The following is a 14,382-nucleotide window of genomic DNA, read 5'->3' as shown; positions in this document are numbered from 1 at the left end:
AATGTTAGCACAAAGTGGAATACAAGCAAGACATATAAATCTGCATATCTAACCCAAACTCACACTCAGATTATCTGAGCTCTTATCTTGATTACCAGACTTAGGTTAGTCCTGCAGGAAAGTGAGGAAGGTAATCTTCAGCAGCTGCTTGGCGGAAGTATTCCAGCCTCCCTCCTGAGCACTACCTGTAAAAGTAACACTTCCCTATTCTCACCTGCAGAAGAGAAACTGCTGCTCAGCATTGATGGATTTATTCCATTCAGTCATCTAGCCTGGGAGCAGCCGGGTCACCTTAAGGTGACAGGAAGAAAAGGAAAGAGAAAGTATATGTGGGGTGTTGTGTGTATGCACACTCATATGTCTAATGGAAGATTCAGGTGCTCTGAAATTTTCTGGCATTCTATTGTGCTAAGAGAACAGACCTCCACAATTTTAGAGAGGATATTCATTTTATATGAACTTGAAGAGGATGTTAATGAAGTTGAAAAGGCATACAGGTACAGGGTAATATTCGAATAGGACATATGCATAATAAGACTACTGGAGCAACATACAACAGACTCGTTGAAATTAACAGATTTGTCTAACACTGGTTTATTTTAATGGCTGTACTCTGAATTTGACTTGGTTACGGCCCACAACTTTTAAATTATTTTTAGTCCTCTACAATAAGGTCTCTGAGAGCAAAATAAAAATGCCAGAGTTATTTTAAGGCTCTAGGGATCAGTGATCAAGGCTATTGACACTCCCAGGCTATGGGGAAATGATGTGCAATCTCCAGAGTTTATTTAACTAAGCTCTTGAGATTTTCAGTTCAGTCTAAATTAAGAAACACAGCCATTATAGATTTGGCTAGCTGATCTATCTGCCTATCATGTTGCTTCTCTTATCTCTTTAAGTTGTAGTGAGATTTATTTATTTACTGGAGCGAGAAAGACTTCTTCCCAGATCCCTTGGGTATTCAACACATATGCTGTAATTTGCATTGAACATCTAAGGTCACTGGGAAGAAGTCTGATGCGATTTTTGCGACAAAACCTTACACCAGCTCTTTGTTTCAAAAAATATACGTTTTACAAGTAGCACTCTCTAAACCAGAGCTTTCCAAACTCCGTGTCACGACAACACGTTAGTGTGTCGGCTGCAGTGTGTAGGTGTGTCGTGTGAATGCTCCCCGTGCTCCTCCCAGGGTTACAAAGGGGTTTGTTTAACCTCCAGTTTGCTAGTAAAACTGAATTACTGTGTCACGAAATGCTGCATGTCTAAAAGTGTGTCACCACCATGAAAAGTCTGGAAAGCCCTACTCTAAACCATTAATGATGCTTAGTTTTAATTACCGTATTTTTTTGCTCTATAAGGTGCACCAGACCATAAGACGCACCTAGTTTTTGGAGAAGGAAAACAAGAAAAAAAATATTCTGAATCTCAGAAGCCAGAACACCAAGAGGGATCGCTGCGCAGCGATCCCTCTTACTGTTCTGGCTTCTGGGATAGCTGTGCAGCCTGCATTCGCTCCATAAGACGCACACACATTCCCCCTTACTTTTTAGGAGGGAAAAAGTGAGTCTTATAGAGCAAAAAATACGGTAGTTCTGTTTGTGAGATCTCTGCCTAGAAATCTACTACAATAGACCCTCGGGTTACTCTCTAGTAATGTAAACTTTGGGTTCCAAAAGTGGCAAACCCGGAAGTATTTTTCCGGGTTTTGCTGCTCACGCATGCGCATAAGCGCTCTGTGCCCCTGGATACAGATTTTTCAGGGTGCGCATGGACCCCGAAATGAATTAACAAATTAAATCAACTGTACAGGAGCAGCATACAATAGCTATGACAGAAAGCAGTTTTATCGAAGAATGCCACAGAAACTAATCAGGTTGACACTGAGATAGAGAGGCTATATACATACCAAGCACCCATACCATGATCAGCATCTCTGTCCAGCTGAACTGAGTGGTCTTAACCCTAAAAATCTGTTTAGGGTAATCAGTAACTGTCACGTTGGGTAATACTGTGACCCCTTCAAATCTGTCTGAAGCGTTGAACACCAGCAGACCCAAGAAAATAATGAAGGAGGCTGCATGTGCCACGAACTTCATAAATGGACTTCTGAGAACTTTTCCAAGCTGAGAAAACAAAGGAGAATAGATTTGTTTTTAATCAATGTATGCTTTCACTTTCAACAGACATGGCATGTGCCAAAAATGCATATTTAATGCTAAATTTCAATTTAGGGATACTTCTTTGCATGCAATTTAACTACTGTAAAGCCATACTTAAGAATTCTTCGCCTAAATGACTGTTGTATATTTTTATGCTTTTGTAAACCATTTCGGAATCACATTTTGATGAAAAGTAGCACCAAATTGTTGGCAATCCTGTGCAAAAGTTGAAAAGGTTTTGATTGATACATTTTAATTGGTCTAAAGCAACCCCACACACTGCTGCAATCTCTGAGGGGCTTCTAGGGGTTCCCTCACTGCGAGGGAAGTGAGGTTACAGGGAACCAGGCAGAGGGCCTTCTTGGTAGTGGCGCCTGCCCTGTGGAACACCCTCCCATCAGATGTCAAGGAAATAAACAAGTATCTGACTTTTAGACATCTGAAGGCAGCCCTGTTTAGGGAAGTTTTTAATGTCTGATGTTTTATTGTGTTTTTAATATTCTGTTGGGAGCCGCCCAGAGTGGCTGGGGAAACCTAGCCAGATGGCTGGAGTATAAATAATAAATTATTATTATTATCTCAAGTAAGCAGCATTAACAGGAGGCCTATGAGGCCACCAGTATGTTGGGTAACACATACTGATCCTGATAGTGTGTGTGTGTTTTTCTTTTCATAAACTTATATCCAACATTTCTTCCACCATTGAGCCTGAGGGGGTATTCATGCAGTTCTCAGGTTCTTGCGTTGACCAGACCTCATTAGCTTCAGCAAGATGATGGCCTCGTGTGCCTACAGATCATACTTGAGATAGCTTTTCTTCATAAGAGAGGAGAGAAGAAGATACAGGACCTCTTCCCTAGGTCATCCAAGCAGAGCAGCCACAACCTATTTTATTTAGTTTAGAAACCTGTTATAAATTACTAATCTTTAGCATTATTTTATTTGCACAGAGTGTTACTTCCTTTTAGTAACAAGGGTATTCATGCTCCAAATTCACTCGCCCAACAGAAGTACAGGATAAAAAACTGTAAAACATTATGGTGTAATGGAAACGAATAATCACAATTACGTTAACAATAGCAATCATTTGGTTTCAGCAAGGTATCAAGAGAACAGGAATACGGCCTCCAGCACACGACTGGGTCTCTCACTTCAACAGAGGGCTTTCTGAAATGAAATTCATTTACACACCAAAAAAGCCAAAAACAAAACCTTGTACCCTGCTACATGGTGCAATCCAGTACCCAACGGCAAGAAATGGGAGGCCCAGTGCTACCACCAGCACAACTAGACACTTGATCGCTATGGCCTGTTCCCGTAGTCCTGAGAGGTTTTCATACCAGATGGTCAACAGCTGTTGCTGACAGTTTGGATGGGCCACAAACTGTGGGGAAAACAGAAGAAAAACAAGTTACACAGATACCGAAGCACATGTAAATAACGCACTGCAGGGTGGGGTAACCTGTGCCCCTCTCCCCAATATAAGTCGTTGGACTCCAACTCCCATCAGCCCCAAGCAGCATGGCAAATTGGATTGATGGAGCAGAATATGGAGGAACAAAGAGTCTATTGCATCTATTGCAACAGCTCACATTTTCCATTTCCTAAGAATACAGATAGGGCAAACATTAACATGTTAATAGAAGAGATATTTCAGTTGAGAGTTGAGAGAACCTTTCAGTTTCCGTCAAATCTTTATATAATGATGAATAATTTTGTGTCACACAACTATTGGGACACTGGATCATGTTACAAGCATATTCCTACTTAGACACAGGAGCCGCATGCTAGAAATCATGTTTCTCCCTCTCATTACTATACTTGGGATAAAGCCTTTATTCTTTTTAGTGTGAATTCACAATCCTCTCCTGCGTACCGTTTCCATGCATAAATGCTCTTAAAAAAACCTAAACAAAACAGGACCACTTTAAAATGGAATACAAGGAACAATGTGAAAGAGGTTATAATAATTTGCCTCCCCATTAGGGACAAAATTTTCACATGGCGTGAGATTCTTTTGTTTTTTTAATATATTTATTAAAGTTTTCAAATAAAGCATATATTAGATAAGCACTTATCATTGTCCATTTAACATCTCTCAATTGTTACATGGGACTCCCCCACACCTCCCGCATACACTTACATCATTATTAAATTAATTTCAAACAAATTATCATTTAACTCATCTTAATTAATAATCTTAATTTGGTTTAACATATAATTCAGCCTTAAATCTAATTTAATGGTAGACAATTGTCTGCACTGGCATCCAATTCAGCACTCAGCCAAATTACAATATTTTTGTAAATAAATCTTAAATTTCCTCCAGTCTTCTTCCATCCTTTCTTCTCCCTGGTCTCGAATTCTGCCGGTCATCTCGGCTAATTGCATATAGTCCATCAGTTGCATCTGCCATTCTTCCACAGTGGGTAGCTCCTGAGTTTTCCAATTCTTGGCAATTAATATTCTTGCTGCTGTTGTTGCGTACAAAAAGAATGTTCTGTCCTCTTTTAACACACTCTGGCCGACAATACCCAGGAGAAAGGCCTCTGATTTCTTAGTAAAGGTGTATTTAAACACCTTTTTTAATTCATTATATATCTTCTCCCAAAAGGCCTTCACTCTAGGGCAGGTCCACCAGAGGTGAAAAAATGTTCCTTCATTTTCCTTACATTTCCAACATTTGCTATCAGACGAATGGTATATTTTAGCCAGTTTAACAGGGGTCATGTACCATCTATACATCATTTTCATCACATTTTCCTTCAACGCATTACATGCAGTGAAGTTCAGCCCAGAGGTCCACAACCTTTCCCAATCTTCAAACATAATATTATACCCAATATCCTGCGCCCATTTTATCATTGTTGATTTTACCATTTCGTCATGTGTGTTCCATTTCAGCAGCAAGTTATACATTCTTGAAAGTACCTTAGTCTTAGGTTCTAACAGTTCAGTTTCTAACTTTGACTTTTCCACTTGGAATCCTAGCTTTTTGTCATTTTTAAACACTTCTTTAATCTGAGCATAGTGTAACCAGTCTCGCACTTTGTCTCTCATCTTTTCTAAACTCTGCAATTTCCAGTTGTCACCATCCTTTTCTATTATCTCCCAATATTTTGGCCAGTTGGCCTCCATATTGGCTCTTTTCCGAGCCTTAGCCTCCAGGGGTGACAGCCACCTCGGAGTTTTATTCTCCAGTAAGTCTTTATATTTTGTCCAGACATTAAAAACTGATTTTCTGACAATATGGTTCTTGAAGGCCTTATTTATCTTAGCTTTATCATACCATAAATATGCATGCCATCCAAACGCATTATTAAAACCTTCCAAATCCAAGACATCTGTATCTTCAAGAAGTAACCAATCTTTTAACCAGCAGAAAGCTGCAGCTTCATAATACAACTTTAAATCTGGCAGGGCAAAGCCCCCTCTTTCTTTCGCATCTGTTAATATTTTAAATTTGATTCTGGGCTTTTTGCCCTGCCAGACAAATTTAGAAATATCTTTCTGCCACTTCCGGAAGCACTCTGTCTTGTCTACAATCTGCAGTGTCTGAAACAAAAATAACATTTTTGGCAATACATTCATCTTGATGGCAGCTATTCGGCCTAACAAAGAAAGTTTTAGTCTTGACCAACTATCCAAGTCTCTCTTAATCTCTGACCAACATTTTTCATAATTATCTTTAAATAAACTCAGATTTTTTGCTGTTATGTTTACCCCTAGGTATTTAACTTTTTTAACCACATTTAGTTCTGTCTCTTTCTGAAGCTGTTCCAACTCAATATCTGTCATGTTTTTCCCCAAAACTTTAGTTTTTTGCTTATTTAACTTAAATCCTGCCACTCGACCAAAGTTTTGAATCAGTTGTAGTACTCTTTTCAAACTAGACTCCGGCTCCTGTAATGTCAGAACTAGGTCATCTGCAAAAGCTTTAAGTTTATATTGTTTCGCTCCGACCTGAATCCCTTCCACCAACCGGTCCCCCCTAATCATATTCAGGAGCACTTCCAGAACCGAGATAAACAGTAATGGGGAAATCGGGCAGCCTTGTCGTGTACCTTTTTCAATTTTAAACTCTTCTGTAACCACATTGTTAACTATCAGTTTAGCCTTTTGTTCTGAATATATTGCCTCAATCCCGTTCTCAAACCCCCGTCCCACTCCCATTTCTTTTAAATTCCCCTTCATAAATTTCCAAGAAATGTTGTCAAAGGCTTTCTCCGCGTCTATAAAAATTAAAACTGCTTTAGTGTTTATGTTTGTTTGTAAAAGTTCCAATATGTCTATGATGTTCCTTGTGTTAGTAAACATATGTCTGCCCGGGAGAAAGCCTGCCTGGTCTTTATGGATTATCTCACTTAAAACTTTCTTAAATCTTCGTGCCAAAACATCTGCAAATATTTTGTAATCCACATTTAAAAGGGAGATGGGACGGTAATTCTTGAGTTGTGTCTTTTCAGTTTCTGACTTTGGAATCAATGTGATAAATGCTTCTTTCCACGATTCAGGCGCCTTCTTCCCCTCCATTATTTCATTACTGACCTCCAACAAAGGTTGTATCAAATAATCCTTCAATGTCTTATAGTAGTTAGAGGTCAGTCCATCTGGCCCTGGTGATTTGCCCTGTTTCAGACTCAGGATGGCCTGTTCAATCTCTTGTCGTGTTATTTTGCCATTTAAAATTGTTCTATTTTCTTCTGACAGCTTTGCTAAACCATTTCTCTCCAAAAATTGTGTAATCTCTATTTCATCTTGTGGCCCTTGAGTATATAACTTTTTAAAATACCTCTGGAAGCACTTTCTAATCTCTCCCGGGTTCTGAATGTTCCTTCCTTCAACCTCTAAGTTTGTTACTGTATTTAATCTTTGTCTCCTTTTCAACTGCCAAGCTAGCAGTTTCCCACATTTATTTGCCGATTCAAAAGTTTTTTGTTTCATTGTTTTAATCTTCCATTCTATTTCCTGATTTATCAGCTTGGAATATTGCGCCTGATAAAGTTTGATTTCTCTCAGAATCGGTTGGGACTTCGGGTTAGATCTTAACTTCTTCTCCAACTCTTTGATACTTTCCAGAATTTTATCTTTCTTTTCATTTTGCAATCTTTTCTTTAAGGAATTCTGTTGAATCAAGAACCCTCTCATCACAGCTTTACTTGCATCCCAGATAGTTCTTTTTTCCACCGTAGTGTTCAAATTAATCTCAAAATAGTCCTTTAAGGTTTTTTGGGCCTTCTTTACAATTCTTTGATCTCTAAACAGGCCATCATTCATCTTCCATCTAAAGGAGCCGATTGGGATCAATGTCATATCCATTCTCAAGGCGTTATGGTCGGAGCATGTTTTGGGGCAGATTTCCACCTTCCTCACCTTAGGTGCCAGACTTCTAGTTATCCATATTTGGTCGATTCGTGTCCAAGTCAATTGAGCTTCAGAAAAGAATGTTCCTTCTCTTCCCAGGGGATTTCTAACTCTCCAGATGTCAACCCAGTCCATATTGTCAGTCATTTCAAAAAAGGTCTTAGGTAGTCTTCCCTCTTTAGTAATGTTCTGGTTCTGTGACTTATCCATATTTGTTGATACGACCCCGTTCATGTCCCCCATCATGATGACGTTGTTGTAATCCAGATAATCCAGCATGATCTCGTGCAACTTCTTATAAAAATCCGATTTTCCTTCATTTGGAGCATAAATTCCTAATATCAAAATTTTTTCTCCTTGATACTGTACTTCTATTGCGAGGATTCTTCCACTTTCATCTTTAAAGAGAAATTTTGGTGAAAGGCTCTCTTTTGCATAGATCACTACACCTCTCTTTTTAACTGTATCCGATGATATAAATTCTTGACCAAGCCTTTTATTTATTAACACCTTTCTATGGAGCCTAATCACATGTGTTTCTTGTAAGCATATAATGTCCAATTGTTCCTTTTTTAAAATATGAAAAATTTTAGACCTTTTTTCGGGACTGTTACAGCCATTTATGTTCCAACTCAAAAGCTGCAGAGACATCCTGGATAGGTCTGGTTATTCTTTCTGGGGTGGTACCTTGTTCTCCGGTCCTTGAGGATCCGAGGGGGCGGGCTCCCCTGGAAGTTCTGGCGCTGGCAATCCAAGTCCTTTGTGGAGGTCTTCTCCGTGTGCTCCCAAAAACTTGTCTCTATCTTCCACTGTTTTGATTTTGATCTTTCTCCCTCTGTAGGTAAAGGATAATCCTTGTGGAAACTCCCACCTGAAGATAATTGCGTTGCTTCTCAACAGTCTTGCCAATTCCGTGTAGTTAGATCTAAGGTCCAGCAACTGCTTAGGAATGTCCTTGTAGATTTCAATTCTCTTGCCCAAAATGTCTAGTGACTTTTCGTAGTGCAGGCCCAAAATCTTGTCCCTTTCCTCCTTTGATCTCAGTGTTATCAAACAATCTCTGGGCTTCTCTGTCCTTCTGACTCTGCCAAGCCTGAAAGCAGATACAATTTTAAAGTCTTTTTCCTCTAACTTCCAAAACTTGGCAAATTCCTTAGTTAGAAATTCAATAAAATTATCTTCTTCCACCTCTGGTATTGACCGTATCCTCAAGTTGGTCTCCCTGTTTCGCAGTTCTGTCATCAAAAAGTAAATCTGATGTTCTCCAACTTGTTTGCTGAGTGGTCTTACTTCTTTCTCAAGTTCTTCCAATCTTTGACTAGTATCTTCAGCCAGTTTACGATTTTCACCTACAGCCTCCTTTAATTCTCCAATAGACTGGGCATTCTGTGCAACTTGTCCAGTCAGCTTATTCAAGCTTTCTGTGTTCTGTTCAATTTTAGCTGTATGCAAATCAGCCTTCTTGTCCAGAGCCTCCAGTTTCTCCAAAATTTTCTCCAAGACAGAGCTACTTGTCCCTGAAGCCATATCTCCCAGGTGCAGCTCCTCTGTCTCACCCTCCCCTGCCTGTATTAGGGAGGCCGCCTCTATGTCTGGAGGCAAAGTGGAAGGCAAGGCCGGCACAGAAGATCTACGCTGTGAGGCTGCAGATAAAGTTAGAGTTGTTTGTTTAGTCCTTCCTCTTCTCCTTGCGCCACTCATTCCAAAGTTATCTGTAATCCAAGGTCAATCCAAGTTGTTCCCATGAGAAAGCAAAGTCCCAGATGCAATAGTCAAACAGAGGCCGGGAAAGGGAAAGTAAAACAAAGTCACTGCTGTAAGTCCAAAATCCTCTAGAGGGAGCTTAATACGTCTTCAGGGAAAAGATCAAGTCCAAGTTAAACTTATAAATTTAAATCCATGTCTATCGCCTCCACAATGTATTATTTTTAGCAGAGTAAAACTTAAAGCAAAACAGTGTTTCTTACAGTGCCTTGACTGCAACAGTTTCAAAGTATCCAGTTCCAACTCAGAATGTTTCAAAACCTGAATTCAATGTATCCAAAGTTGCAAACTGGTGCTCATCCAGGCAGCTCCAGCACCAGAGATTCTTATTTATTTTATAATCCACTGGTGCCACAGAAGAAGGATATCAGTGCACCCCGAATATGACCAGCAAAAGTCAATAGCTCAAAGTCTTTCACTCAGAAAACTGCTTTAACAGGGTGCCAGCATTTAGTTAACGCATAACTTTTTGTCTCCACTCCTCCTGCTCTTTGCTTAAAGTTCAGTATAGCGGGAGATGGGCTTCCTGCTTATCCTCACTCCGTTTTCAGCCAGATTTCAACTTTTTAGAAAAGTTTTAAAAGTTTCATAAAGTTCTCAAAAAGTTTCAGAAAGTTGACAAAAGTTTCAGAAAGTTTTCAATGTCCAAATTTACTCACGGGTTGTAGTTTCCAAAGTTCAGAAAAGTTGCAGGAAGAAAGGACAGCGCTGACCGGCAACAGCAATGCGGCTTCACTTCGCTGTTTGCGCAACGACCCACAGCGCCGCTACCCCCTCCGCGATCCGGAGCCCCTTACGGGGTCCCTTCAACGTTTTGGGGGCTGCTTCTGGCGCCCGCCGGGTCCCGAGACCACAGGCTTCTGCCACCTGTGGTTTTCCTGAATGGGTCTCCGCTTCGCCGTAGCGGACGACCCGTTTACAGCGGAGCTCCCTTCTCCTTACTCGGAGAAGGCAGCCATTACCGGTCGCGCCGCCTCCGGAAGTCCCGGCGTGAGATTCTTTTGAACAAGCGATCGCCCATTTATGGTCATCCAATACAAAAACTTCATGTTTGAAAAGGAATTATACCCCAATATAGCCACTGTAGAGGTGTTAGGGAACAGGGAATGGAATAATAGGTAAAGTAAAAAGGTAACGGACCCCTGGATGGTTAAGTCCAGTCAAAGGCGATATTGGGGTTGTGGTGCTCATCTCGCTTTCAGGCCGAGGGAGAGGGCGTTTGTCCACAGACAGCTTCTGGGTCATGTAGCCAGCATGAGTAAACCCCTTCTGGCACAACAGAACACTGTGACAGAAGCCAGAGTGCATAGAAATGCCATTTACCTTCCCGCCACAGTGGTACCTATTTATTTACTTGCACTGGTGTGCTTTCAAACTGCTAGGTTGGCAGGAGCTGGGACACAGCAATAGGAGCTCACCCTGTTGCGAGGATTTGAACCGCCAACCTTCTGACCGGCAAGCCCTAGGCTCTGTGGTTTAGACCACAACACCACCCACATCCCCTTGAACAGAATAATACAGTGAGTAGAAATGGCTCTTCGGATTGAGTGGTAGCTGGTGAGATGTGTTACTAGGTCAAATCACCAGTGACCACAATGTGGTGACAGGGATTTTAGACACATTCCTGTCCTTGCTTTTCAGCGATTGAAACTGGCTATGGATGTCGCAGGTGCCACAACTAGCACTTCGCAACTGCATAGTGGCTGAGTGGATGGTTACCACAACATGAGACCACCTACTGAGATCATCAAGTTAACCATGCTTCCCAGAAGGTGCCTCATTGCCACTTAATGGGAGGAGAGGGAACGGCAATGCAGCAGGGAGGTCAGGCAGTGTGGGCGCAATGGCAGGTGCCCTGTGAGCCAACCTCCCCGCCACTCATTCCTTCTCCTCCTGGCAAGTGGGAGCAACACAGCTGCCGGGAAGCCAGCATTGCAGTTTGGCCCAGCCGGCTGAATGACTTCTGTCATGCGCTTACATAGTACTATCTCTACTATGTACCGCCTCCACTATCAACTCATGTCAAACGTGTATGTGGGGAATTTATTCTCCCCCTTGTAGCAACCACAGTTGGATCCAAACCACAGGGTTAGATTCAAGGAACCCTGGCAGAAGGAAAATGGCCAATACTACTATTCTGCAAATATTAGGCATGGGTTGATCCATTAGAGAGATTCAGTATGTCATGGATACAGTGGTGATGATAAATTAACAGCAGTAATTAGAGACTGCTTATTATGCAGTGTGTGTGTGTGTGTGTGTGTGTGTGTGTGTGTGTGAAAACACGCTGTTCTCTCTTCAGGATGAACAGCATTTTGTTTTAGCTACGTACAAACTGCTGTCATACTCACCTATGGAATTGGCACAGTGCCATAATATACAACAGAAATTCTCATGCTTCTGCTTTAGACACTGGCCTGTTGCATAAGGGAACGTAATCTTTGGGTTTACCTCCACTTTTCTCAAACAAAGCTCTAGTGATGGATATAGAACAGCTCTTCTGTGAGTGGAAGAGCAGCTTTGAAAGACCATTGTGCAGTGCTAGGACATGTGTTTACACACAGAAAGCCCCAGATTCAGTCCATGGCATCTCCAGGTATGGCTGAGAAACACCCTGGCTGAAACCCCGGAGAGCCTGTTGCTAGTTGGTGTAGCTCAGAGGAGGGAACTTTCTCCCTCCCTGCCCAAGAATCACATTCCTCTGGGGCCACATGCCAGCAGCAGGCAGAGTTAAAGCCAGTACAATAGCGAGGCCACTCGTCTTTCACTATTTCTGTCACTCCTGCTCACTCTCCCAGCAGCTTCTCTCTCTCTCTCTCTCTCTCTCTCTCTCTCTCTCTCTCTCTCTCTCCACCAAGAGGGCTGCTTAGTGATGGACAGTCTGCTCTCATCAAGAGGGTTCCCCCACACTTCTGCTCCTCCATCCATTTTGGCTTCGCCATCTGTTATGTACTGAGCTGAATCCTAGAACAATAGGATCCAGAATGCAGCAGTCTGATTGGTCCGCAGGAGCCACCCAATCAGGCTCCTGGATAAAGTGAATCTGCAACCTGATTGGCCTACAGGAGCAGCCCAGAATTAGCCAATGGTGCAGGGCCCATTGTGTAAATAATATATATATAGCTAGACATTTTGGGAAAAGTTTCATTCATTGCTACTACGAGCTGAATAAAGAGCATGAAATTCACACTCGACTCCAAGTATATTTCACCATCCCTCCTGGCAAGTCCCCTTCTTCCAGCCTCCCACCACTGATGTGACTTTAGATCAAAAGCTGCATGCTAAATGGTGCAAGGCAGCTTTCTCTGTTCCTATGAATCCAACCCAATTTATATGACAAGAAACAAGCAGCTACAACCCCACACAGGAAACTTAGGTTTATCGATTCTACTGAAATCAATAGGCTTAAGCATGCCTTACTTTGTGCTTCATTTCCCAGTGGTACTTGGCTAGGCTGTGTGATAGCCAAAACAACTATAGACTCTGATGGCACCTTAAAGACCAAGAAATGCTAGTTGTTTGTGGACTAGAACATTAACAGATTCATTATCAATTTTTGATCATGGTCAATGTATCAAAGCAAAGTCCACCTGAAGCAATACTACCCACCAATGCAATGAGGGCAAGCAAGGCAGATAGTAACGTACCATTCCCAGTTTTGATTTTCCTGATAAATTACTTGTGAACTGGAAGAATCTATTTATTATGAAAATTAGAAAGACCTCAGGCTCTCCGTATGTATCAAGCACCTGTATATACACTAAATCACATGGGAATTCTCACTGGCAAATATTTTTGATTGCAAAAAAGATGCCTTCTGATTATGATGTTGCCAATATAACTCCATTAATAGTTTTTTTAAGCTTCAATATCAGCTACTAAAATTATAATAGCAACCTATTCACATGTTGCCACTGCGCTTGAATCTGAGGCATATTTCTTAAAAATAATATTAAATTACAAGCTTCCTTGAATGAGCTATTTCAGACTTTATAAAGAAATGCTCCTGAATGTACAGATAGTTATCACCATACAATTTTATGTTATTATTAGGTTTGTTTATTTGGCATGTTGCAGAGTTGCTAACATCACAGTAACACCTCCACAGGCTCAAATGAGATTGGAAACATGTTTTTTTTTCAGAAACTAAAAATATTAACAGTTGTTCTTTCTTGGTGCAAGTGGGAATTTCATTTTAAATGTCCCTCATATACGTGATTAATATTTTTCTGCTTAAAATGCAGTAGTTGTACATAAAGGCACAGAACAAAACGGGCAGCCCTTTGTACAATAAAGGCAGGAGGCCATTAGTTTCCTGATATGTGGGCCTGCAACAAAATGTTGTTCTTTGAATTGCTCCTATTCAGAATGCCAACCAGCTAGCCATGTTCTCTTCCAGGATATTCCATTCCACCCAGTCCCCAATTGCCAGTCAGCATTCCACAGCCACTGAGTATAATCATGGGTAACACTTTTAAGCAATATGGTAAGCTAGGAAAACATTGTGGGTTTTTTTTGCATGCAAATAAGCAATAAGTGCCCAGAATTCTGAATATGAAAATGCCAGCAAAAATAGCTTTAAAGGGTTGTTTTTTTTAACTTACGTTCAGCATAGGTGAAGCTATTATTTGCCATTTACACAATATAACAAATCTTCAAGACATTTGGAAGGCATAAAGATTAGTTTTAAACTTGCTTTGATTAAGGGCTCATCCACACTTATCTGCACTTTAAAGCTCTGAGTGCCACCCCCCTTTTTCTTTGATCAGGAGCTTTGCCCATGAAAATCCACTCTTTAAAGCTGATTTGTAGCAAACAGCATTTCGGGTTTTCCACAGATTGCCATTTGCTCTGATCCAGCTTTAAAGAGCAGGTTTTCATGGGGAACCTACAGGAGCAAAAAAAAGGGGGGTGCTCAGCCATTGTGTTTTAAAGTGCAGAGCATGCCTGTGAGAAGTGAGAAGGAGAGGCAAGCATGGACAAGCCTTAAAGCAGCCTTCAGGAGCAAGCTAACTTGCATTCTGCTATATATACTGCTGAATTAGCTAGCATTGGCAGTTAAATTAGTAAGCATTCACAAAGTAATTAAAGAGCA

At 41.1% G+C, this 14,382-nt stretch overlaps 1 protein-coding gene across 1 annotated transcript in view; it reads right to left on the bottom strand.

The window, feature by feature from the left end:
- The window catches only part of TRPC3 (transient receptor potential cation channel subfamily C member 3), a 70,094-nt gene that overhangs the window by 23,889 nt on the left and 31,823 nt on the right, over positions 1-14,382 (bottom strand). The window contains exons 4-5 of the mRNA XM_083571137.1: positions 3,379-3,543; positions 1,907-2,123 (exon numbers count right to left, since the gene is read on the bottom strand). Coding sequence (XP_083427263.1) covers positions 1,907-2,123; positions 3,379-3,543 — 382 coding nt within the window. The remainder of the gene's footprint in view (positions 1-1,906; positions 2,124-3,378; positions 3,544-14,382) is intronic.

The sequence above is a fragment of the Podarcis filfolensis genome (genome assembly GCF_964270895.1).
Source record: "Podarcis filfolensis genome assembly, chromosome: 9".
Classification (NCBI taxonomy): domain Eukaryota; kingdom Metazoa; phylum Chordata; class Lepidosauria; order Squamata; family Lacertidae; genus Podarcis; species Podarcis filfolensis.
This window is presented reverse-complemented; position numbering and strand designations above follow the sequence as displayed.